The sequence below is a fragment of the Dermacentor silvarum genome, chromosome 5 (assembly GCF_013339745.2).
Source record: "Dermacentor silvarum isolate Dsil-2018 chromosome 5, BIME_Dsil_1.4, whole genome shotgun sequence".
NCBI classification, from domain to species: Eukaryota; Metazoa; Arthropoda; class Arachnida; order Ixodida; family Ixodidae; genus Dermacentor; species Dermacentor silvarum.
In genome coordinates, this window is record NC_051158.1 from 50,293,466 (window position 1) to 50,319,561 (window position 26,096).

Sequence of the window (26,096 nt, forward strand, 5' to 3'; positions counted from 1 at the left end):
TATGTTGTCCTTGATGTCATTGTTTGTTGGCTTTTTGTGATATATATACCAACAGACAATGAAGGGCTTTCTATGGTCACGTTTAACAAACATATGTATATGTATGGCTACAGGTAAGTAAAAAAATAATAAAATACTCTTTGCCAAATTTTGCCATAAGCAACCTTTCCAGTGAGGTTAATCACAAATGGCCATCAATTATTTTCTTTTCAGGTTGATATTGCACAGGTTTAAAGTAGAAACAATGCGTGCCTTTTGTATTTTCGCTATCCTGTGCACCGGAATTTTCTCCGTAGAATGTGAGTGCATGATTTTGTTTCTCTTGAATAAAGCATCAACTATTCAAGTGTTTATATTATCAAAGAATTCATTTCTGAGCAGTCATGATTACCCTTTCTGCAACATGCGTATCTTTGTTGATGAGTAACTTTGTTTCACCCACATTAGAAACTTCTTGGGATCGGCGTTTTCCTTCATGCTGGTCTCGCCGAACGGAACGGCTGCAAAGAGGGGGTAAAGAAACGTCTGGTGGTCGATTACCGATGGTCATTTCTCGATGAGCGAGGCACAATGGGATAATTGGTTGGCAGCGGTGGGTGACTATCGCGGTGACGGTACAGAACGCAGAAACGCCGTACTCGTCATGCACTGCGCGCATCGTATCTATTACGACCATCATGGGAAACCCCTTCTCAAACTGCGGCTAATTAACCATCGTTGAAAACCATTTCTAAGCAGGCGTTTGTATGGTAAATGTACTATGCGAGTCTAAAGTGCCGCTTTGACAGCTTTTCGTTAGCTAATTGGCCGCAATTACTACGCTATAGGTTTTCACAAAGATTGTACACAGTTACGAGAGTGGGACGGGGAGGCACCTCATGCCAATCACCATGCCGCCGTAGTTCGCGAGGGCTTACTATTTAGTAGTTTTTAATTGCGCCCGTTGTGTTGGGCTCTGTTCCTTTGCGCGGTGTAAAAATTGCTTTTCGCTTGTATACCTCTCCCCTATTGCGATTATTTTGTATGTTGTTTTTAGGGAGGGGAGCAAACAGTTTAAACCGTGGGGGCGTAGAGGAGGCTTATTGCTAGAATAGCCGGCGGACAACTCACATGACGATCCTCCCAAAGGATTGGTGATTGGTGGGCCGGCGGACCATACAAAAACCACGTGGGGGCGATTGGGTTCTAAATGTTTGGGGTAGGGCACCGAGCTATAGAAAACGTGGTCCCGTTGCTTCGTCCAAGCGTTCTCGGGTGTTATGCAGGATGCGCCGAGTTCCTTGTTCGCACGAGTTTTATCCGAGTTTGCTCGATGGCTGTCAGTGAACGGAGATAGCAAGAAACGTGCAAAAACAGCAGGCAAGAAGAAATGTCGAGATAAGGCCGCGCATGACAACATGAGCGCCCCCTGCGCAGAACAGTGCTTCCGCGCTTCAAGCACAGAAGACTGCGAAGCAAAACGCGCTAGCGCCGCGTATTGTTATAAACGTATTATCGCAATTTAGCAATACCGTCACTGTCCCGCTGTCTATCTGCACACTTGCCGTGAGTCGCTTGCCACGCCTTTCTAGGGCGCGTCAAGGGCGTGCCTCCTCTTTCGAGCATTGTCTTTATATCCTCCATCGAATACAAACAGGGCACATGCGACGCATTCTTGCACCTACACTTTCCCTCATTCGAATACTTCCAAATACAACCAATAAAATAACGAACTTTTTACTTCCTAAAGTATCGGTTTTTTGTTTTGAATGCTATAAATTTGTGAGGACAAACGGAAATCGAGTGAATTATTAAATTTTGCACTTTCTTGCCGCGAGTGGCGACAGTGACGCGAAAGCTTATAAGCGGATGCATTCTAGAGGGTCGCACGCACGAGGGAGTTCATACGGTGAGCAGTCGCCAGGGGCGCTGCTGTGCTATGTTCGATTAAGTCACGCATGACAATGATCTGTCCATTCTCTGTCTATTAGGGGAATGGCAACGCAGCGCTGCGGCATGGCTGTTCACCGCAGGTGCTTCACTGAGACAGCTATTGAGGCCGCCGTTTTACCAACTGAAGCGACACTCTAGCCATAGAGTGGCTGCAAAATGGCTGTGCGGTATTCTAGGGTCCGTAGTAACACAGCACAGTGAAAATACGCTAGTTCATCTGTGTGCGCGAAGCCTCCGCGATGCATTGCGATGAACAGCGTGCTGCCAAGCGACACTTTTCATCGCTTGTCATCTCTTGCCCAGTGAAGGTGCCTCCGTGCGCACGTACGCAGAATTTGAGTGTGTTGATGTGCTTGCCGATTGTCTCTGCTGCTGAGCTAACAGCGATCGCAGATGGATATCGTAACGACAGCGCAGCATTCGTATTTAGGCGGGTGAGGGGTCTTGTGTGCAGTTAGGAAATCAGACTTCGAACACAGCAAGGTGTTGCAGCGGTTTAGTTGGCCGTGTTTGTGGTGAAGTAATGCCATCGCACTGGGTTTAGAAAAGCGAGCGTTTCTCAACGCTGACCGCGTTTGCGACACTGCGGCTCCGATACATCACCGATGGCAGAGCAGCCATCTTAAACGTCAGTTGCGATACATTGTCGTTGGAAAACACTACGCACTGCTCAGCATCGTCGTCCACCACGGCGCATCAACGCCTTGCAAGCAGCTACAGTGACGTGCCAGTAATTATTTGCTGTGCACTGCGTCGCCAAAATGCCGGCAATGAACCGCGTTGTGGGGCCATCACAGCCTAAGAAGGTATTTGCATTAGCCAGCGAAAGTCGGCGCTTTTGTTTTTGATAGTGGTGCTCAGTACATCACTGATGACAGTGCGTTATGCGTGTTTTATTTTGGCGGTCAAGATTGTTGATGCATCTCAGTTCCGCACTACGTCGCTGTTGCCGAAAAATAAGTTGGGCGTGGCCCAAACGTAGTGAGCGCGCGCACACGTGTTACATGACTCGCACGGGGCGTGACCTAGGGTTTTGATTGACGGGCAAACTCGTGGAAAACTCGTAGATTGCGAAACCCCCCTCGAGTTGAACTCGCGAACATGGTCACGGCAGCAGCAGCCTGTGTCGTCGCATCCAGCGACAGCAAGCGTCAATATGATCGTCTGGACCCGTTTCACCTACACGACCGACGTAGAGTTTCAGCTCCATTTTTTCCTTTCCAAAATGCCAGTGCGCTGGCTGTGTGACGGGTTAGGTGAAGGCCATTGTCTGTGGAGACAGCGTGGCGGAAAAATTGTGCTTTCCGAGCACAGACTGGTGTGACTAAGCTGCAGAGGAAACGTTCATGTGATCGCTGCGGCTCTCTCCGGCTTCAATCGCTGTTCATCCACCGCGCCGCAGCCCCAGACCAGGTCTGGCGGCGTCATCGGAGTACTGGGGCACCTGCGAGTACCTGCGGTTCAACCCGGACCAACCAACCTGTGAAGGCGAAGTGGTCGCATTATATAGGAAGACTCAGAATGGACGCTGGGCTGCCTTCCGGTGCAACAGGTGCCAAAATCAGTTTTCGCAGTTATACAGTACCGCTGCACTGCACGGACAGAGAGGTGAAGGAAGTTATTTCGCCAACATGGACCGCCTCGGCCGTCCGAACAAGCACCTCTCAAGGCGACAAATGATCTGGCTCACGTAATGCGTAAGCAAAAGCATAGATATATGGCTGTTGAAGGAGATGACCGGCAACTTGTTGCCTCTTTTGGAGCACGGCATCGCCGACTGGAGGAGCTACCCCCGTTACGTCGCGAGGGACGAGCTGTTGGCGCGACCGCCCCTCGGTGGCCACGGGAAGATAACGCCAAATGACGAGTGCCTTCTACGCGGCGAGGAAAAGTGCAATCGAGGCCGCCTAATGATGGGCGACAACGTTCCGAAAAATAACGGCGTTGTTAAAGATGGTGGCCCATGGGTCTTCGGCATGGTCGGCGGGACCAAAGAGGTGTTGCGATTTTTCAACGTCGACCGATGAATGGCGGCGACGCTACGCGCCATTATTGCAGCCAATGTTCAACCGGGGACCATTATTCATATTGACGAACTGGCCGCACGCAACTGTATCCCAAATTTTATGGATGCTAACAGAGCTATGCATCAATCTGCATTAGGAGACAGTCAACCACAGCATGAACTTTGTCGACCCTATCACGGGCGTTCACGCGCAAAAAAAAAATATAAAATTGGAGTCCCACCTGAGATGTGGCGGCAGTCAACAGCGACGTGCGCTGCAAATACCCTTTCTTGCGTTTGTTAGAAGCCACGGAGTGCTCCCGGCTACCCAGTATAATGACCCTTTCCTGCGGTTGTTAGAAGCCATCGCTCGGCGCTAGCCAGTACGAAGGTGCATCACAAGGTAAAAGAAAATAAAGCGTAGTTTTCAGACCCTTGTATGAATGTTTTCCGGCATTCCTGAGTGCTTACACGGTAAGCGCGCGGCAAACCACTTCTGCGCTAGCCGACGCTCACTTCGTCTCGCAGCCTTACTTGAGCGCGAGCAACGAGCGACCTGTTGAAAGCCCAGTGCGAAAACCAGGCACACACCAATCTGTGCTCGGTAATGCTAGCGCAAGCACGTAGCGAGCCGCTCCAATCCAATCCAGAGGGGAAAAAAGGGCGAGCGCCCCCTCGTGGTATAACGCGAAACGTATTAAACTACAAATTAGTCTAATGCACATTAAGTGTACATCTTGTAAACTTTAAAATGCTTATAACCCACGTTAATGTGACTAATATTGTTGGGCTACATGCATTTATTTTATAACTTGCTTGTGCCTGTTATGCACTCGGTGGAACGACAAGCAATTGAAAGAAGGCACGACCATGCACCGACCGTATCATCACGTGAGCCGCAGTTTGTCGACCACTCATTTGGCAACGCCCAAGGTATGATAGCCACCCAGAGTGAATCTGGATAAACCAATGAAACTGGAGGCGTGCCGCGGACAAACTTTGTCTTGTTACCATTAGTACTTTCAACTTTGGGCGTAGCCAGAGCTCGCGAAGAGCTAAAGATGCGCGCTGCAAGGTGCAGGGCGCGTCCTACATAGCAGCCCTGGACTCTCTTGCGGAGCTATGCATCATCGGCTCTTTCGGATATAGGGTCGCCCTATGTTTGCCAGTTCCAGTTGCAATGCTGTGTATGTATCTTGTAATAAGTTGTAAATACAAAGTGCCTTCAAGCTTTATCCGTATCAGCTTCAAGTCCATCGGAAGCCTCCAGCGAACCTATCACCGCTATTCTTAGCGGCAGTATTCTTCAAAAGCGGAGACCGCCTCTGGCGGTGCGTCTCGAACACCCAAGTGGGCAAGCAACACTCGCTGAGGAGACATATGGTGCGCCGCCGTGAGCGCCATCTCGTTTCTCCAAACAAACTGCTCCGCGAAAAGGGTCAATAGGGTTTTTTTTTTGCTCTACCACAAGCGCTTGCGTGGCTCAGTGGTAAAGTATCCGACTCGCGCGCAGCGGTACTGTGTTCGATTCCGGCGGAGATCGGCTGCTTTTTCTCTCATTTCCAGCGATTGCGGTTACGCGGCTGGGGCGGCGGCGGCATCATCGCGACCGAAACTGCTATTGGAATGAGCCCATAAAAGCTTACGCTGTAAAAAAATACATTCAAACACAACGATAGCGGCGAGCACCATCGGTGATCATCAAAATCTGACCTACGTGTCAAACACGTTGGCTTTTTACATGACTCGTCGAATGTTCTAGCCTAATCGTTGGTGCCCGCGTGCGTCTTCCAGAATGTACTAAAGAATTCCTTTTGTGCGTACGATCTGATTACACACGGTTCGGCGAGAACATACACAACAGATATCATCATCATCATCATCATCAGCCTATATTTATGTCCACTGCAGGACGAAGGCCTCTCCCTGCGATCTCCAATTACCCCTGTCTTGCGCTAGCGTATTCCAACTTGCGCCTGCAAATTTCCTAACCTCATCATCCCACCTGACTTTCTGCCGTCCTCGACTGCGCTTCCCTTCTCTTGGTATCCATTCTGTAACCCTAATGGTCCACCGGTTATCCATCCTACGCATTACATGGCCTGCCCAGCTCCATTTCTTCCGCTTAATGTCAACTAGAATATCGTCTACCCCCGTTTGTTCTCTGATCCACACCGCTCTCTTCCTGTCTCTTAACGTTACTCCTAAGATTTTTCGTTCCATTGCTCTTTGTGCGGTCCTTAACTTGTTCTCGAGCTTCTTTGTTAACCTCCAAGTTTCTGCCCCGTATGTTAGCACCGGTAGAATGCAATAATTGTACACTTTTCTTTTCAACGACAGTGGTAAGCTCCCAGTCAGGATTTGGCAATGCCTGCCGTATGCACTCCAACCCAATTTTATTCTTCTGTATATTTCTTTCTCATGATCAGGGTCCCCTGTGAGTAATTGACCTAGATAAACATATTCCTTTACAGATTCTAGAGGCTGACTGGCGATCCTGAATTCTTGTTCCCTTGCCAGGCTATTGAACATTATCTTTGTCTTCTGCATATTCATCTTCAACCCAATTCTTGCACTTTCTCGATGAAGGTCCTCAATCATCTGTTGTAATTCCTCTCCATTGTTGCTCAATAGGACAATGTCATCTGCAAACCGAAGGTTGCTGAGATATTCGCCATCGATCCTCACTCCTAATCCTTCCCATTCTAAGAGCTTGAATACTTCTTCTAAGCATGCAGTGAATAGCATTGGAGAGATTGTGTCTCCTTGCCTGACCCCTTTCTTGATAGGTATCTTTCTACTTTTCTTGTGGAGAACCAAGGTAGCTGTGGAATCCTTGTAGATATTTGCCAAGATATTCACGTATGCCTCCTCCACTCCTTGATTACGCAATGCCTCTATGACTGCTGATATCTCTACTGAATCGAATGCCTTTTCATAATCTATGAAAGCCATATAGAGAGGTTGATTGTACTCCGCAGATTTCTCGATTACCTGATTGATGGCATGGATATGGTCCATCGTAGAATATCCCTTCCTGAAGCCAGCCTGTTCTCTTGGTTGACTGAAGTCAAGTGTTGTCCTGATTCTATTGGAAATTATCTTGGTGAACATTTTATACAATACTGAAAGTAAGCTAATGGGTCTGTAATTCTTCAATTCTTTAACGTCTCCCTTCTTATGGATAAGTATAATGTTGGCGTTCTTCCAGCTCTCTGGTACACTTGAAGTTGTGAGGCATTGCGTATAAAGGACCGCAAGCTTTTCAAGCATGATATCTCCTCCATCTTTGATTAAATCTACTGTTATTCCATCTTCTCCAGGCGCTTTTCCCCTGGTCATGTCTTTCAAGGCCCTTCTAACTTCATCGCTAGTTATAGAAGGAGCTTCTGTATCCGGTTCATCACTATTTCGGATGGAAGAAGCTTGGCTGTTTTGGCTACTGTACAGGTCAGTATAGAATTCTTCTGCTGCTTTCACTATGTCATCGAAATTGCTGATGATATTACCATGCTTATCTTTCAGTGCATACATCTTGCCTTGTCCTATGCCTAGTTTTCTTCTTACTGATTTCATGCTGCGTCCATATTTTACGGCTTCCTCAATTTTTCCCACGTTATAATTTCGAATATCCCTTACTTTCTTCTTGTTGATCAGTTTTGACAGTTCAGCGAATTCTATCTGATCTCTAGAGTTGGACACTTTCATGTTTTGTCGTTTCTTTATTAGGTCCTTTGTTTCTTGGGAGAGCTTCCCTACAGGTTGCTTTGGTGCCTTACCTCCCACTTCAATTGCTGCTTCTGAGATCAGCCTAGTTACGGTTTCATTCATTAGCTCTATGTTATCTTCATCTTCCTGTTCTAAAGCTGCATATTTGTTTGCGAGCACCAGCCTGAATTGGTCTGCTTTTACCCTTACTGCCTCTAGGTTGGCCTGTTTCCTCTTGACTAATTTCACTCTCTCTCTCTTCAAATTGAGAGAAATCCTAGACCTCACTAACCTATGGTCACTGCACTTAACCTTCCCTAACACTGCTACATCCTGCACTATGCTTGGATCGGCAGAGAGTATGAAATCTATTTCATTCCTTGTTTCTCCATTAGGGCTTTTCCAGGTCCACTTCCTGTTGCTGCGCTTCCTGAAGAATGTATTCATTATTCGGAGCCTATTCCTTTCCGCGAATTCTACCAACATCTCTCCTCTTGCATTCCTAGAATCGATGCCGTAGTTACCAATGGCTTGCTCACCAACCTGCTTTTTCCCCACTTTTGCATTGAAGTCGCCCATGACTAAAGTATACTGAGTTTGCACCTTTCTCATTGCTAGTTCAACATCTTCATAAAACTGTTCTATTTCTTCATCATCGTGACTAGAGGTTGGGGCATAGGCTTGTACTACCTTCATTTTGTACCTCCTATTCAGCTTTATTACGACGACTGCTACCCTTTCATTAATGCTGTAGAATTCATCAATGTTGCCCGCTACGTTGTTATGCACTAGAAATCCTACCCCGGATTCTTTCTTATCTGGAAGACCTCTGTAGCAGAGGACGTGGCCGTTAGTCAGTACTGTGTAAGCCTCACCAGTTCTTCTAACCTCACTAAGGCCAATAATATCCCAGGAAATGCCTGATAATTCTTCAAATAGTCCTGCTAAGCTAGCCTCACTCGAGAGGGTGCGCGTGTTGAACGTTGCCAGGTTCAGTTTCCATTGGCGGCCTGCCTTGACCCAGAGATTCTTAGCACCCTCTGCCGCGTAGCAAGTCTGACCGCCGCCTTGGTCAGGTGCTCCGCAGCCACTGGGAACTGAGGGCCATGCAGTGGCGCACCGACGGGGGGGGATTCGGGGGTTGTAACCCCCCCCTGAGGCCGACTTAACCCCCCCTTTTGTTTAACCCCTTTTCTTTCCTTACGCATTTGAGTACTGCAACTAAGATGTAAGACGCGCAATCGTCTGCACACTCGCAAAGAGCGCAATTTTTTGACAATTTCCCGTGAAGAAATCGAAATTAGTGCTGCTTAGGTGGTATTGGCAAACTGTCAACCCCCCCCTGGCAGAGATCCTGGGTGCGCTACTGGGGCCATGGGTTAATTGTCGGAGTCATGATATACAACAGATATAATCAACGCTAAAATTCTAGTAGGTTCCAAATCATGTAGGCGCGTCTGGCGCGTAGCGATAGACTTGATTTGTTAGTGGGTGAAATGCAGTCCCCGGAAAAAAGTATAAAGCAATGCACGCGTCAGTATTTTTGAATTACACTCATCGTAGAAGGTGCGCATAAATTCTGACATGCATATGCATTGCATGCACATGGCGCCGCGAGGGAAAGCACTACAGCCTAGCATTGATTTTTGTCGGTAAACGCCGTGGTTGTATAGTAGCTATGGAATTACGCTTGGGAGCTCGACGCCGCGGTAGCCACATTCCGATGACGGCGGAATGTCAGAAAGCTGGTGTATCATGCATTCGGTGCACAATAAGCAAACGGAGGTGACCAAAATCATTTTGATGCTCCACACTTTGATGCCCTTCATAATCATATTGCGGGAGTGGCATATAAATTTCCCACTTTTTTATCATTTTTATGTTTATATTTACTAATGTCCCCAATATAGACTTCACATAAGGGGTTAGTACTGTCACAGCGAATAAAAAAAATGTCACAGTTTCGCCCTAAGGGCGAAGCAATGAATGCGATAGCAACACAGCAATGTCATACGAAGTAAGGTGAGCGGCTTTGGTAACAATATGAATTGTAGTAAACATGAGCTGATTAAGTAAGCAGGTGTGCTGCGGCGTAAGTAGACCGACATGAAGAGAGACTCGATGACCACGAGAAGGCGCGTGTGAAACGGTGGTGTTGATGAGAAGCGCTTCCCGTGGGCAGCGCGCGTGCGAAGGGACACACCTGTAGCGCTGCACTGCCGATCCGGGCAGCATTACATGTGTAGCGTGCGTTGGAAAATGTGACCCGACTATTACTAACTGAATGAACAAGCGTGGTGTGAGCGCGCACAAACAAACATGAAGAGATCACACTGAATGACTGCAGACAACGACTGTCAAAACGCTGGCAGCAAGCATACGCCGCTGCGGGCGAAGGTACGTGCGGTCTATCGCTTCAACAGGAACTGAGCCGCGAATGCACGGCTCATAAAGGTCAGAGCCGTGTGGAGATAAGAGACGGTGCGGCGAGCGACGAGCGCGGTTGTTGGCAGGAGAAAAGTGCGCCCCCCCCCCCCCCCCCCCCCCCCCCCCCGCTTCCTCCGGCGCTGGCTTCCCGCTTCCTTGCTTGCGCGCGAGAGAGATAAGAGACCGTGCGGCCGAGCGACGAGCGCGGTTGTTGGCACAGTAGAAGTGCTCCCCCCCCCCCCCCCCGCTCCCTCCGGCGCTGGCTTCCCGCTTCGTTGCTTGCGCGTGGGGGATTGAGTGCGTTCGCTCTCCGTGATAGCGTGCGTCCCAGCACGCTGCGCTCGGGCATACGGCGCGCGGTGAAGATTTTATCTATACGGAACCTCACGGCGACGGCGACGACGACGGCGACGGCGACGGCTACGGCGACGGCGACGGCGACGCCGACGGCAGAAATCCGGTTGAAGTGTCCATATAATTGCTATCGCAATAAAATAACAGGAGGATTAGTAGAGTACTAGACGCATTCCCAAAAGTTAGCGCTGCTAGACGTACGATTTAAATTATTTTAAAATATGTGGTCTTATTTGTCAGAAACATGATTTGATTATGAGCCACTACGTAGCGCGGGACTCCGGAATAATTTGGACCACCTGGGGTTATTTACCGGGCACCTAAATCTAAGGGCACGGGTGTTTCGGCATTTATCCCCCATTTGAAATGCGGTCGCGATTTGATCCCACGACCTCGATCGTGCTTAGCAGCCCAACACCATAGCTACAGCAACCACGGTGGGTGGCATGATCTCCTCGATGGCAGATATGAAGCCAACAGGTTCGGTGACTTCGCCAATATTGGTCTGAAATCAATTCCAGTCCCCTGCAGTACGTATGAAGCCCAGACCACACGTGCACTTGCGGACGCGCGTAAGCTTGCGTCTACGCGCCTTGCGCCTGTCGCGCCTAGCGAGGAATGGCAGTTTGCATCCACAAATACACGCGACAGCGCGCGCTCACTGGCATCACTCGTTGACACTTTGGTAGACTTTGGTACTTGGTTGTTGACAGTGTTTGAAAATGCTTCGATATCTATAAACGTAATTGTTATATTTTAGAGCTGTTAGATCAGCACATCAAGTTTTCATCAGAATGACGAAACGTGACGTGGAGCTGCAAATTTTATCGACTAATACTTTTTGTGGTCCTTGTCACCTATATTACGACTTTAGCGCTTTAAAAAGAAAGTGGACGGTAGCGTGCAGAAGCCCGTGCAGTGCATCTGCAATTTCGCGAATATGTGGTGACGTTCCAAGATAGCCGGCATGTCAGCTTGCTGATTGGCTGAAGGAATATCCCGTGAAGAGCGTCTCCGGAAGGGCTGTTTGGTAAACGTCAATTTGACGTTGCGTGACGTTGCGCTGGGCCGCCATTGCAGAGATTTTCCGCCATAATTTGTGGTGCGACGAGCCGCGCGAGTGATGGTAATGAGCGGCCATATGCAATGGCAGTCGAGAGGCACGGGTATCGCCGCATTTTCCCTGTCATTTGGGGCCATGCAGATCTTTTGTTCACAACGCGTACTCATAGGATTTGCGTCGCTCTCGGGTGGTGTTGGCATTTGTGTATTGCACCATAAGTTTTATTAAAAACACGTTTATTTGAAATAATATTGGTTGAAAGTAGCAAACTGTCTGGGACTTTTTGCACTTTTCACTACTGCGTTTGTATAGTAATCAATATTAATGACTGTTCGCATCATCAAAGGTTATGACAACGGTGACTTTTTAATTTATAAAAAGAAATGCACGCAAGGCGGAGTCTTGAAGTTACCCCTCGTAAAGTCCCTATATAAGAAAAGTACCGCCATCCTTTGATAAACGCAGCTTCTCTCTCTCCCGTATCTCCGATTGGACGATGATAGCGCACGCTTTTCACTTCTTTATATTTTCTTTTCTTCCGCCTCAGAGCCATGTTGAAAGTCCTCTGCGCAGCCGCAGTCGCCGGCGGCGGCGGCAGCGCGCGCCCGGCCTGAAAGCTTCAACGTGGGCTTTCTAGGTGCGCCACCGTCGACTTGGCTTTCGCAAGCAAAAAGTAAACAAAAAAGCAAGCGCTTTAGGAGAGGAGGCGGCGGAGGAAAGAGTAGATGGTGGTACTTTTCTTATACAGGGACTTTATCCCCTCGCGGTGCGAGTAAGCAATGAAGCGCCCAAGAGATGGCAGTGCCGGCGCTTGAGTCGCGCAAGCGGATACCTAGCTGTGGCGCGCGCCATGCTATCGATGATGTTTGGGCGCTTCGCACCCAGACGAGTCGGGCTGATTTACTTGCGTTTCACGAGATAGCGATAACTCTGGCCTACAGTGTGCACTGATCATCACTGGCAGGTCACGTATGTCGTATAAAGGTAGAAAGCAAGCGCGTGGGCGCCAATATACGACGACTCATTCCATTCTCCGAGGACACGCATCCTAGCTAATGAAGCAGACGACAGCGTGTGTGCATGCAGACGACGTAAGCGGGAAACGATTTTTATGGAATAAGCGTACGCTTTGAGCTAGCTGCTTTACTTTTACTAGGGAGGAAAACTGTTTTCCTTTATCAAGAACGCTAGGTTCAATGCCTACATTACATTTTCTTAGGCGAAACGTCAAATTTGCATCACGTTACGATAGCAAAACGGGTCCATCAGCGCCATTTTGTAAGCGTCGCGCCTACGTCATGCCTCGAAGAAAATGGCGGAATGTCCAGAATAGGGGCTCCGGCACGCGATAAGAGAGAGGAGCTGATCACCGAGATGGCGCCGCGTTTCGACGCGCACGAGCCGTGCCACACCGTCTGCGCATGCGTGGGCGCGTGGACGCGAGCTTGCGCGCGTTGGCAAGCGTACGTGTGGTCTGGGCTTAAAGGCTGCATGCTGACGCGGCTGCGGTATGAACACGTGTAGAGACGACAGCATTTGGGGTAGGTGTTTCGGGAAACGCTACGTACTTATTAGGTTGAGTTTCTTGGTAAGTGGTTGTGAACGAAAAAAAAAAAAAACCGTGTGCGAAAGATCTGGTTGAGGTATCCTGTGACAAAAGGGAATTAAGTGCAGTGATACCATAACAATTTATAATTGGTTAAACACGTGATAAAGAATTGTTTGTGGCTATTAACATTGATATATCCCTTTGCAGAAATAGTCGCACATTTGTTGTCTGAGCCTTTTAGATGCGAAGCAGCTTATGGCGGGGGCTTTTTCCGTCCCACCTTCCGTCCCGCGGCGTCTCACACCCCCACGGCGCATGCGCGTCCCCTCCTCCTCCCCCTCTCTCTCCTCTCCTTCGCTCCCCCCTTTCTCTACTCTAGAAATCCTCTACTCTACGGAGCGGCACGCACGACAGGCAGTGCGACAGCTGCATACTCCGCTGGGGGCGCCACGGTAGTTCCGCGGTATGAAAATGACGGAGCGCGCGCACCTCATTCTCTCTCCTGTGCAGCGCCGCGATGAGCGCTCGGGCCGCTGGCGCGAAACGGGAGCGGTGCTCTACAACCTACCAGACAAGGACACAACGGAGAGAACTCGGCCATTAGACTCTACTTTGACAACCGCAACAACATCTTCATCATGACAATGTATCTCGCACCCAACATCTCCAGAGGGAGCGTCGAACGTTGCCTCTAAAAGGCGATGGTACAGAACACAAAGACATACAGCCACGCGCCATTCGTACTTGTGGGTGATTTCAACGTGGACATAACGACGAATGATTGGCTGGTCCAGCACATGCTAGACGTGTACTCGTTGCGATGCATTTCCTAAGACCACAAACAACCGACCACCATTAGGGGAACGGCCACAGACCTGATCTTCGCAAACTTCAGAATGAAAACTCTGGAACAGCAACCCTTGACGCTGCACTTCACCGACCACAAGGCCGTCGTCTTCAAAGCGCCGCGTGCACCGACGCTGGCAATCGCATACGGTCTCTAAATAAATAAAGAGGCAACCACCACGTTCTCTCGCTTCTCTTATACATTCTCATTCGTCCTCTCAATAAAATTACACCATCTCCCCGCTGCTTCGCATCCACACATGGTTCCCTTTAGCGGGAGATGGAGTAATTTTTTTTGTTTCAACTTTCTATCAGAAAGTTCCCTAGTTCAGGTTCGAAAATTGCAGCTCTGTGAACAGCTCGTACGTTTAATTAACTGCTATGGACCTGCCCCTTCGCTTCGCCTTTATTTCCTTAGCCTTCAATTTTCGAATAAAACTAACAGGATGGCCGTGGGTGTAACGCGCAAATGAGTCATAATATCTTATGACCGAAATGCTAGCTCAATTACGTATTCTTCTCGCTAGCAATGCTACAAAGCTAGCACAAAAGTACATCTTTTGTAGTAGATCTTTGATATCCCCTAGCTTGAAGCAGCCCGAAAGTATCACGCGTACTTGAGGCAAGAGCAGTTTCCGCAGTAGCAAGGCCCTATCGCCGTGGTCACCCCGTAGCCTTAACTTAACATTTTTTTTGTATTATGAATCTAACGTTTATTGCAATGAGAAAAAGAGGGCATAGCTGATGTATTTTTCCAGCGAAACCACTAAATTTGTACTAGTAAATAATAGAAAAGTGATTGAAAAATTGAATATTTAGCACATTCGTGAAGAAGTAATGATCTATCAATAGCAGCAACCCTCTACCAAGCGTCAAGCATAGGAGCAATGACCGCTACGGGGTGTAACTAGCGGGAAGAACGTTGGCAACAGCCGAGCGCTTGATTTTGATAAAAAGCAACATCAAACGCAACATACAAGGGAAAACAAAAATAATGGAATTCAAAGAACCAAAGAAAGCATTAAGCAGAATTTAAGCGTTACAATGAAGGAAACAGTCAAACCCTAGGAGAACTTTCTTTTGCTTCATTGATTCATTGAATGCTGGCTTCATGCGGTTATTGCTGTACGATAGGATCGTTTATTTTTCCCCATGTTCCTTCCACCGCCACTGAATTCACGAGGATCATGGGGGAGGGAGAAGGGTTAGTATACGAACGGTTTTTTCTAGGGTGCTACACCGATAGTAGAGATATTTCATTGTGAATGGTGCGCTACACGACCCATCTTTTTTCTCCTCAGGTTGTGGGAAAACAAAGAGAGGAGTGTACTGCAAGAACCGCAGGTACGTTGATTACCCGGAGTACTTGTGCACCGGCGTGAAACCTACGCACTGTCCCCAGTGGCAAATTAGGTGCGCATGCGATAAAAACTTGTACAGGAAAAGCAACGGAGATTGCGTGGAGTTGAAAGACTGCGGTAAGTGAGACTGGCCGTATTGCCCGTATAGCAAGCGTTCGCGCTCAAACATACGCGGAATGTGGCCAACGAAACGGACACTGAAACTTGCTGTTTTAGTATGTACACATTCGCCACGACAGCGGTGAAAAGTTCAAAACAGTGTCGGCTTTGCTCATTGGACCGTCTCCTCCATACATTGACGACGACGACTGTTATTCTCTGGTTGTACTCATTATAATATTGCATTGCGGCGATGTACTAACACTCAGCTTCCCACTCCTATAATGAACTATTCACCACGCATAGCCTTCTGAAAACGTATAGTTGCTTGTGAAAGCTGAAGCCACCTTGCTGATGGCGCTTTTTTGTAGACTTGAATTTGTGAAAGATATGGTGTGCCACACAAATCCCAAAAGGTGTGGCGCCCTTCTCCATATTTTAAAGACATCAAAAGCCAATAGTGTAGATTGACGAAGACGACGGCGTGTGCATCACAACGGCGTGTCTTGAGAAAACAGTCGGTGTCGGCTTGAAGAGCTTAGCTGCCGTCGCAGAAAATGAAGTTCACAGCCTGAAAAAACGTCATTTCTTGTTTCATTATGTAATTTGAACGCTCATGGCACTCTATTGCAAAGCAACAGGCTCACTAGCCTAATGAACACTGTAGTGGGTGCTATTCTATGAAGGATTCCTGTAAAAAGCGAGCCAGGGCTTACATTCATCTAAAGGTTCAAATACGCGACATAGTAAACTAAACGGAAGCCCGGCGAAGCATTGTGTAGTGTGATGGCAGGCGGAGTTGTACATACAAATACCATCTGCAGTGCCTTACAAGTGAACTAAGGTGAATGATTTGAGTTACCTACTAACTTTATATCTGACTTAGATTATTATATTTTTGTTTTCTCAATACTATATTTATTTATTTTATTTATTCAAGACACCTTACAGACCCAGAGAATGGGCATTTTGTAACGGAAGCTTCAAAATTTTACTTAGTATATAGAGCACACAATTATACAGAACATAAAACACTTTGTTAATAATAATACAAGAAAGAATGGAAGAATCAAGTTTACACAAACTCTAAAATCCTCGGATCAAAAAAAAAAGAAAAAAATGCATGCAAGAAGCAAAGCAGACAAGAAGTTATTTAAAGTAAGAAATGCATGTTTAAGTCGTGACGGAATTTTTCTTTGCTAGCTTCAGCTAACAGGATATCGGGAAGGTAGTTCCACAAGTGGATGACACGTGGAAGCGCAGATGAGTTAGAAGCGTCAGTTTTACCATAGATGCGCGTGAAAGAACGATGATTCTGTAATCTTCGGAGGGTGAATGGAGAGACTTGCGGAGCTATTGGTGATGGCCTTCGTCCGTGAACGTACTTGTGAAACAGCAATAAAAGGGCTGTATCACGACGAGTGTTCAAAGAAGGAATTTATAAATGGTTTTTATTTGCGGTACGCTTTCGTTGTAGTTGTAATTTTGTGAGATGAAACGAGCGGCTCTATTCTGAACTGATTCTAGCATAGCTTTACAGTGAGAGGGTCCTTGCATTGTTCACCACTTGTTGTTCTCCTCTTAGTAAAAATGGTGGGACAAGTGTGTGTGTCCTATACGAAGACGGCCTAGAATCACTTCAATAAAACGCTCTTGGTGGTAGCATGACTTCTACCACCAAGGACGTTTTATTGAAGTGATTCTGGGCCGTCTTCGTATAGGACACACACACTTGACCTACAATTTTTTACTAAGAGGAGAACAACAAGTGGATTGTGAACAACGCAAGGAACCTCTCACTGTAAATAACTTTTTGATCACATGTCCTTTGTTTGAGAAGGAAAGACAGAATTATTTTCACGAACTATACAATCCACTAACACAACTTCATCCACATTTATTACTATCAGAGCACGCACTGGTACCCATTGATGACGTTTTTTTTGGTTTTTGGAGACCACGAGTCTCGTAAATGAAGTGTAAAGGAAGGTCTTATTCCTTTTATTCATTTCATAATACTATTGTTTGAGCACTTCCTTGTGGCTGGCGCATCATAGCCGCAGTCGCCTTTGCGACATTAAATCCCAACATAACTAACTGTAATGATGCGACCATACTGAAGAAACAAATTCAAGTTTAGGGCGAACAAATGTAAGACAGGCTAATTTGCGGACATTATTCGGCGTCTTACGGACGGTCCCGGCGTAAATATCCCAAGGATCGGGAGGCATTTCTGCAGATGTTGATATGTGTAGTCAAGTAAAGGTTTGATGTCAGGGTTACGCCTAGATATTTCAAAGAAGTAACTACAGACACAGGATTGTTATTAATATAGTATGAAAAGTTGTAAAGGAAATGTTTGCGAGTGAAATACATTACAAATATCTGGATTAAGCGACATTAGCCATGTGCTACAGCAACTGCTAATAAGGTCAAGATAATTTTGAATTTTTACGTGGTCATCAGTACAGGTATTACTCGGTAAATTATACAATCGTCAGCAAAAATCCGCACATGAGAAGATATGTTATTCGGTAAATCGTTCATAGATATCAGAAAAAGTAGTGGACCGAGGACACTGCCCTGTGGCCGACCAGAGGAAACGTAAGAAAGCTGGGAGGAAAAATTGTTAACAGCGGTGAACTGCTGCCGATTGGTAAGAAAGTTCCGAATCCAAGATAGCGTTAGTGAATCTAAGGACAAGGAAGACAGTATAGAAATTAGTCGGCAGTGAGCTACGCGATCAAAGGCTTTTGAAAAATCTAAAAACATGCAGTCAGTTTGCAAGTTCTTGTCCAGTCGTTAAGTCAAATAGTTGCGTGTCGCACGATAAACCCTTCCTGAATCCGTTTTAGTTTGTGAGGAAAAAGTTATTATTCTCTAAATGATCGTAAATATGGGAGGTGATTATATGCTCTAGCATCTTACAGCAGATGGAAGTAAGTGAAATGGGTCTGTAATTTAGTGGTGAATTTCGATTGCCACATTTAAAGATGGGGATGACCTTCGCGATTTTACAGTCTTGGGGAAGCTTTCCTGTCGCTAGCGATTGCCGGAATATATGAGATAATATTTTACTCCAGACTGATATCGTGTTTTTTAGTATCTTAGAGTTTGTGTCGTCAACGCCTGCTGATGTGGACACTTTTAGATTAATTATAATAGATGCGATGCCATCGACTGTAATGTCGACGGGCTGTAAAAAGGGTAGTCAAGATCAGCTACCTCAGGCACGTTTGAATCGTCTTCTCTGGTGTATACTGGAAAAAAAATTGAACGCGTTAGTACAGTCATGGTCTGGAATTGGAATGTGGTCGTTATCATGCAAGATGATGTTGCTGTCCTGTCACTCCGGACACATTGAGTCCCGAATTTTTTTTTTTAGTTGTGAGCAGGGATGGTATTTCGTGCGAAAAATACTTATCTCGGGCAGGCGCGTACACTAGAGCAGTAGCTTGTCGAGAAGTCACTGTATTTTTTCCAACATATTGTAGTGCACGCGCGTTTTGCGGCCGCGTACAATCGCTTGTTTTTATTTCTCAGTTTGTTAAGTGACTTAGTGAACCACGGGTTGCGTTTATCATTTGTTATTTTAATTACCGGAACATGTTGACTAGCCAGTCTTGTTAACTTGTTTTTGAACAAAGACCAGTCATTTTCAACGGTTCGGTAAGGGATACAAGGAAGTAATACACTAGTACTACACAATACTTCTGTGTAATATCCAATATCTTCTAGTACCCTCTCTGCCTTAGATATACTTCTATACCTCTTTCTTCTTATGCTGAACACCGTATAGGCGTCAGGAGATTCACGTAAACAGTTACATTGGGACCATCAGCAATTCACTTCTTTCGTTTTTCTACAAGTCTTTGAGATAAACGTAAAATTACAACTACTCCGCTACTGCAATTTTCGTTGTGAAAATGTAGATTCAAACATAAATGTATGTGAATTTCATGAGCATGTGCATGCTATTTTTATGTAAAGGTTTTTTGTCATTCAGGTGCAATAAATACATAGAGGGGAATTACAAAGAGGGAATAGGAATGGCCAGGACAACTTCAGTGAATCAGAAATTCTGCAATAAAGATTCTATGATGCAGCACATGCTTGAAGCAGAGTCATATATTTCGAGTATATAATATTAGCTGCACGAATTAGTATAAAAACGCCAATGCATTTCGTCGGATACAACATTATTATCGGGAAACTGATGCAGTCGTGAGAATTCGTTGCAAACGATAACGTCTTGCGAACTCATCAGCTATGATTCTATAGACTGAAATATGCACCGCGAAGTAATTCAGCAGTTAATTCGTGTAATTATGCTAATTATTCAATTAGACATTTTCGTTTCTCGTGGAAGTAGTGGCCGCCTCATCGAGTAATATAGATCAAGGGAAAGAAATGTGCTAACTGCCACAGGCAGTTTTCAAAATTTGGGGTAGATAATAGAAGCACCCTATATAATGAGGGATGATCCGGTAATAAAATATCAAAATGTTATTACCAGGAATCAGAAATTCATTGAAATATATAGGGTCTCGCATGTTTTATAGTGGGAACCTTGGTCTCCCCTCTGCGGTACAGAACGTCACGTTACCCTAAAGATACGACAACAAGTCACAAGTAAACAAATGATGATCATGTTTATTGCCATCTCATTTGAAACCAGCGTTCTTAGACATACTTCAGTTTCACCGCTCCGCGCGGGACAAACCCAAAGTGGTGGTGGCGGGAACTAAAGGCGCTGTGATCGCTTCTTTCGTCACTTCTGCCGCTACTGGTTTTGCTTCTGCTTTCACTTCTATATTCATTTCGGAAGTGCTGTATCGTCTATTGGTATACTGTCGTCATATTGGGGTTTCTGATGTGGCGTGGTCTGGCCGGTGAAAGTTTCGGCTAGATGCGTTTCATAAAAGGAAGAAGTTTTTTGCACGTTCCTGCTTTGCCCATGGCTGCTCCACCGGCCGGATGCATACTGATGCTGGTGATCGTGATTTATTTTGTACCACGACGATCGTAGAGAGTTTTATATATATGAACACATGCTACGCAGAAAAAAAGAATGCCTCACACATAAGCGTGAAGTGTGTGAACGGTATGTGGAGGACGACGATCGATATTTTAAAAAGTTATTCTTGAAACTAAAGATGTATTCAATACTCGGGGAACATATGGACGCTGGATCCCGGAGCGATTAATTTCAAAAAGATTGACAACGACTTCATATGTACTCACCACTCCTCTCTGTAATGCCCTCGGGCCTTGAGAGTATGTAAATAAATAAATAAATAAATAAATAAATAAATAAATAAATAAATAAATAAATAAATAAATAAATATAATTTTTCTCGGTCTTCATGAAGACATGTTGAACCCAAGAGATATGATGCAAAAGCGATGTTCACCAAGACAAGGAGCTCTAGTGTCGACAGGCACATTGGCGGAAGTTTGTAATGATGCGCAACAAGTTGAAACCAATTGTGCTCGGCATACGGTTGTGCTTCGTATGAAACATGCGCTACTGACTGTGATCAACAAGCTCAAGACAGCGGCTTTGTCTTCTTTACTGTGAGATGTTGAATTTTTTTGAAGATGACGCCACACAGAAGCGTTATAATCACCGTTTTAAATGAGGCAACTCGTCGGTGGGCGCTTTTGAGATATCGAAACTGATGTCGTTGAAGAGTATCGCACCAATGTTGCTGCATAAAAGGCTCCAAGAAAATCCACAAAATACTCTTCATAGCGGATATACTACCCTCAAAAGCGTAAGCTAATTCAAGCTTAGAGAAGAATGCGCTTCACAATTAGGCACGGGTGTGCATAACATCAAGCCAAAGTAAAACGGTAACATAAAGGAGCATATGTGCACCACAAACAGTGTATTTTCTGAATAGTACTTACAGAAGTGTGTGAACAGAGGCAACTCCATTCGAGCAAGCCGCCAAACAAAACCCTCGAGCCACACCAGAAACATGTGTGGGCAATCTATGGTGAAGAAAAATGCCTCTCGCTTCAAATGTACGTGATTCTTGACCGCCACAAGCCTCTTCGCACAGATATGCAGTCGTTCAAAATCATCTTGAAATGTTGACCATTTTTGACACATTCCAATGTGTCATGACCATGTGACATGACCAACAATGACACATTCAAGTGAATCTGGTTTCCGGTGATTTATTCTAGAACACCCCGGTCAGGCTAGAGAAGCCATCTGTGAGTGCCAGTATTTCGATGCGATGATTTGTATACGTTGACATGCCTAATCAAGTTTTATAGGGGCCTCCGAATGCCCTTAAAAAAGATGATAGTTCACAGCGCACGTGTACGCAACCCACTAGAAAAAGGGCAAAATTACTTTGAAAATAAGGTTCCTTGCCCAGTTTGATTGGTCGAAAGAAAATAATCCTTTGACCTATGAATGTTAAGCTGTTAAATCGGTTCTTCCCACTCGAACGTATATTACCCACCGTGGTTGCTTAGTGACTATGTTGTTGCGCTGCTAAGCACGAGGTCGCGGGATCAAATCCCGGCCATGGCAGCTCCATCTCGATGGGGGTGAAATGCGAAAAGACCCGTGTACTTTTATTTAAGTACACATTAAAGAACCCCAGGCCGTCCCAATTAATCCGGAGCCCCACCCCCTTAAGCCATACCTCAGAATGAAATCGTGGTTTTGGCACGTAAAAATCTATAATTAAATTGAACGTCAATTGCACGTACATATGTTTTACATCCATGAGTGACGGTAAAAATGCATTCGCTCTTAATGCCGCTACTTCTACACAGGTGTCGGTCGCCTTTTTTACACCATTTAAAAATAAGCTACCATACAAAAAGACACCGAGTCAGGCAATATGGTGCTTCTAATTTCGGCAACTTGGTTGGAAATCGGAGTCATCGGTCACGACCGCTCATTTGCGCAGTACAGCTTAAGCTTCGAGGTACCAACTGCACGTGTTGTTCAAGGTCGGTGCAAGGTAATTTCCTACGCATCATCTTTCGCATATAATTTCGAGGGTGCAACTAAACTACATTCACTGACGAACAAGCGGTACAGGGTTAGGGTAGGGGGGGGGGGTGATTTTTCGCCGCAACCATATGACAAGTGAAGCACCGCGCATGAAGAGAGACGCAACTGCAAGACACACCGACACAGATACGCAGACACAGTGAAGACTATGTTAATTAAGCGTGACAGGTTTGTCACAAAACTCATAGTGCCTAGCTGTACTACATTTACCAACGGACAAGTGGTACAGTCCAGTTGGGGCAAACGACGCATCGCAGCAGGAGCAGACAACGCGCGACTGCAGCACCGGTAGTTCTAGTGACAGTGGCTGCGACCACGGCGGCCAGTGTAAGCGCATAGGGAGCTGTGAAACTGAAGCATGTCTAAGAACGTTGTTTGTAACGGGGTGGAGAGAAATCGCAAGATCAAAGCCCTCAAAGTAAATAACGAGACGTACGCGTTCAGCGTGTACGCTGCCACCGGAGAAGCCGCATGGCCACCTCCCGCATACCCGCCCGCAGAGATAACGAAGACAAACCTCTGAGTCGGTACCCAATGGGTCGAAATTATTCAAGCAAGAATGCTAGGAGGTTCGAAGAGCGCAGTCACCAGTTTCCTCGGAATGTTCATATCACGCTTCGTGTACTGTTGCGGTGGGGAGATGGCGTGACCGCGAATACACGCAAAGTTCTTCGAGCGGCAAGTCACACGCGAATTTTCCGCATATTTGAAGGCTTCTTTCACGCTCAAAAAAAACTTTTATTTAGCACGTATTGAGCAACATAAAGCCGCAACAGGAGTTTTTCATGTTGCTCTACAATTTTCTCATTGACACTTTTCATCTAATTCTAATATTTGACAAGTTGATTAGGTAACTAAGACTAATTATGTAATTATGCGTAATGCACAAAATAATCTTAGTGCCTCCAAGCGATGGCAAACAATATTACCTTCGTTCTGTGCAGCTAAGTGGCATTTGCACATTTTTAAATCATGCTGCATTATAGTTGGGAGACCTTGTAAACCAACTAACCCAGTTCTCCACCTTCCTGCAGCTCACTCAAAACAATTCTATTACTACAGGTAATTAACAAGGTTTCATCAAATACATGTTCAATTATCAATGAGTGCAATATCTTAAACGTGAACTTCAATCTGTCATCTATGAATGTAATATCAAGTAAAAAGAAACGTGGTTCTCAACCCAAGCTCGGTTATATACGTCCATAAGTAACATGGCGACATACATAGATAACATAATCCAGCAGTGTTTAATATTTGATGCTGCAAAGGCATTGACAAAAATTTGTTGCATTAGAATCGGTGGTTACGGGAGCAGAGGATGCTGGCGGATTTGAAAAACCACCATTCACTATACCCCCAAGAAAAGACAAAACTGACCTTACTACGAAAACCAGAGCGGTAAGTCGAACTACGATAAGTGTTCCAGGTATGTCATGCAATAGCCGAAATATAAAGAGCTGGCTTATTCTTTTGCCCATTGAACAAACAAAATGGTCGTTTCTAAGTACATCATTGTAATGACAATTTCTTATTATCTATGCAAAATGAGCCACTGCATCACATGAACTGAAAAAGAAGGATAAATACTGAGTGAAAGTATTGACTATATCGCTGGCAATTATTACCGCAATTTCTCAATGAAACGGCAAACCTCGTAGACGCCGATGGACAGCACGACGTGGCAATTTAGGACCGAAATGTAGTGTTTCAAACGCAGAGCACAGGGGCGCTATAACGTAAAACGATTCCAAACTGTTTTGATTTCAAACACCTGACGTCAAATTTACGTAACCACTGACGCAAGCGTCGGGCGGTGACCCGCACCGTTGTCTGAACAACCCAATCAAACACTCTCCTCGTTTATAGGAGATCACCTTTGTTCGCTTTCAAAACCAATAACATTGTCTACACTCAGCGGTTTTTCTTATCTATTTGGCTGACAAGAGGCGAGGAGCACGCTCAAGTGGAGAGGGTTTCGATGGGGCCGAGCCAGCACAGTAAAAATAGATAACTGCATCAAGAGGCTGGTACCGGCTTCTCCGATTGGTCCGCTTCGCCTTACTTAGCTTGCGGTGGCTGGTCGAAAATCGCGGCGGCGTGCAACGGAAGGATAAGAATGCCGCTAAAACGGATCCTCAGCAAGGAAGAGTTGGCAGAGTGATGCCGTATGCATGCCGAAAGGGCCCGACAACGTTTTACTGCCACGCAAATATGTTTATCATGCGCAATAAAATGCATGCTCACCGGCAGGTGCGAGTAGCGAGGGCCTGAGCGATCGGTGGGCAGCCATATTCTATTTGTTTAGGAACGGGGCAGTCTGTGGCTATTCAGAAAATGTTCTGTTTTGTTCGGCATATTAATGAATTTTTTTTCGCGTACACATCACTTTGATGTGGTGAGTTGTCGCGGTTTTCTGAGGTCGCGTGGCAGACAGGTGAAGTGGGCGTAGACAGAAAACATTGGACCAATAGCAGAGGGCTAATGGGGAAAAGGCGTCGAATCAGGAATGATTTTTTTAGTTTTGTTCGGTTTAATCATGCATAATCAATGTGTGCACGTTTTATCAGATGGGGAGCTATCGCGGTTTTCGTGACGTCGCGTGACAGACAGGCGAAGTTGGGAGCGGGCCGAAAATGTTTTGACCAATCGTGGAGGCTGATTGCAGAAATTGGAATCAAAACAGGTTGGAATCATTTTACGTTATAGCGCCCCAGACTAGGCGATCGGCAGTATCTGCTTCGCGGACAGAACTATAGGAAACGATGTGAGAGAAATGACAAAATACACCAGTTGTAAATAGGGAGGTCGTAGTGCAACCGGATGCCGTGCATAACCAGTGAAAGCAGCACGAGAGAAGCAAAGCAAGCGTGAAATGCATTCGCTAAGCAGCCGTTTACGGTATTCGAGTGCACGTTGTAATCCCCGGTTTCTATCAATTACGAGTGCCCGCTTAACGCCGCTGCCAGTGGCCCAAACGTAAACTCCCAAGCAGGGGTAGCACTGCGCTATTATTTTAGCTGTGAGATAAATTCGTTGGAGACCTCAAAAATAAATGTACTGTTTCGATCAAGAGATACCAGATTGCAGTTATACATATGAGAGCTTAAATTTGGATGTAGAGTGCTGGAAAAATATGTTGTGTGGAAAACATTTTTGCATCTGTATGAGCTCTGCACAGAAGTGGCGCTTGTCTTTCACTGACAAGAGTAAAACGTTGTTTACGATATTTTACGTCTCTTTTTGTACACCTTCTCTACAAATATTTTACAAAATGTTTACATAATTCATTTTATTAATAATGCTTTCAATATTATTGCTTTAGAAATCTTTATTGTGTAAGTATAACCTTCAGCAAGTTTATCACTTGCTCATGCAGCCGGTTATCATCAGTAATATTATGTAATGTAAACATCACCTTCACCCAGAATCACGTGAATACTGCAGGTAACTATGACAGCCCAGTATTGGACATTGTAGTGGTGTACATTGAAGCGGCCATGTCACTACAGGAAATAACTAAAATTGTGATCTTGCAGTACCATGCCAAGCAAATTTCTATTCCGAGTGCCCAACTCATTCAACAGGGCCCAGAAACCAGCTAGTTAGGGTGCGAAAATGCATGCAATAATGTGCTGTTGCAAAGATCGATTGTTAACGTCTTTTTTATGCAGTGCGCTTAGGAAATGATTGATGTTGTGGGAGGTGAT

The 26,096-nt window shown here is 45.8% G+C and overlaps 1 protein-coding gene across 1 annotated transcript in view; it reads left to right on the forward strand.

Annotated features, from left to right (window-relative positions):
* Nucleotides 1–217: 217 nt before the first annotated feature.
* Nucleotides 218–26,096, forward strand: part of LOC125945689 (uncharacterized) — a 40,528-nt gene continuing 14,649 nt past the window's right edge. The window contains exons 1-3 of the mRNA XM_049667929.1: nucleotides 218–299; nucleotides 15,186–15,362; nucleotides 23,684–23,787. Coding sequence (XP_049523886.1) covers nucleotides 245–299; nucleotides 15,186–15,362; nucleotides 23,684–23,787 — 336 coding nt within the window. The 5' untranslated portion in view covers nucleotides 218–244. The remainder of the gene's footprint in view (nucleotides 300–15,185; nucleotides 15,363–23,683; nucleotides 23,788–26,096) is intronic.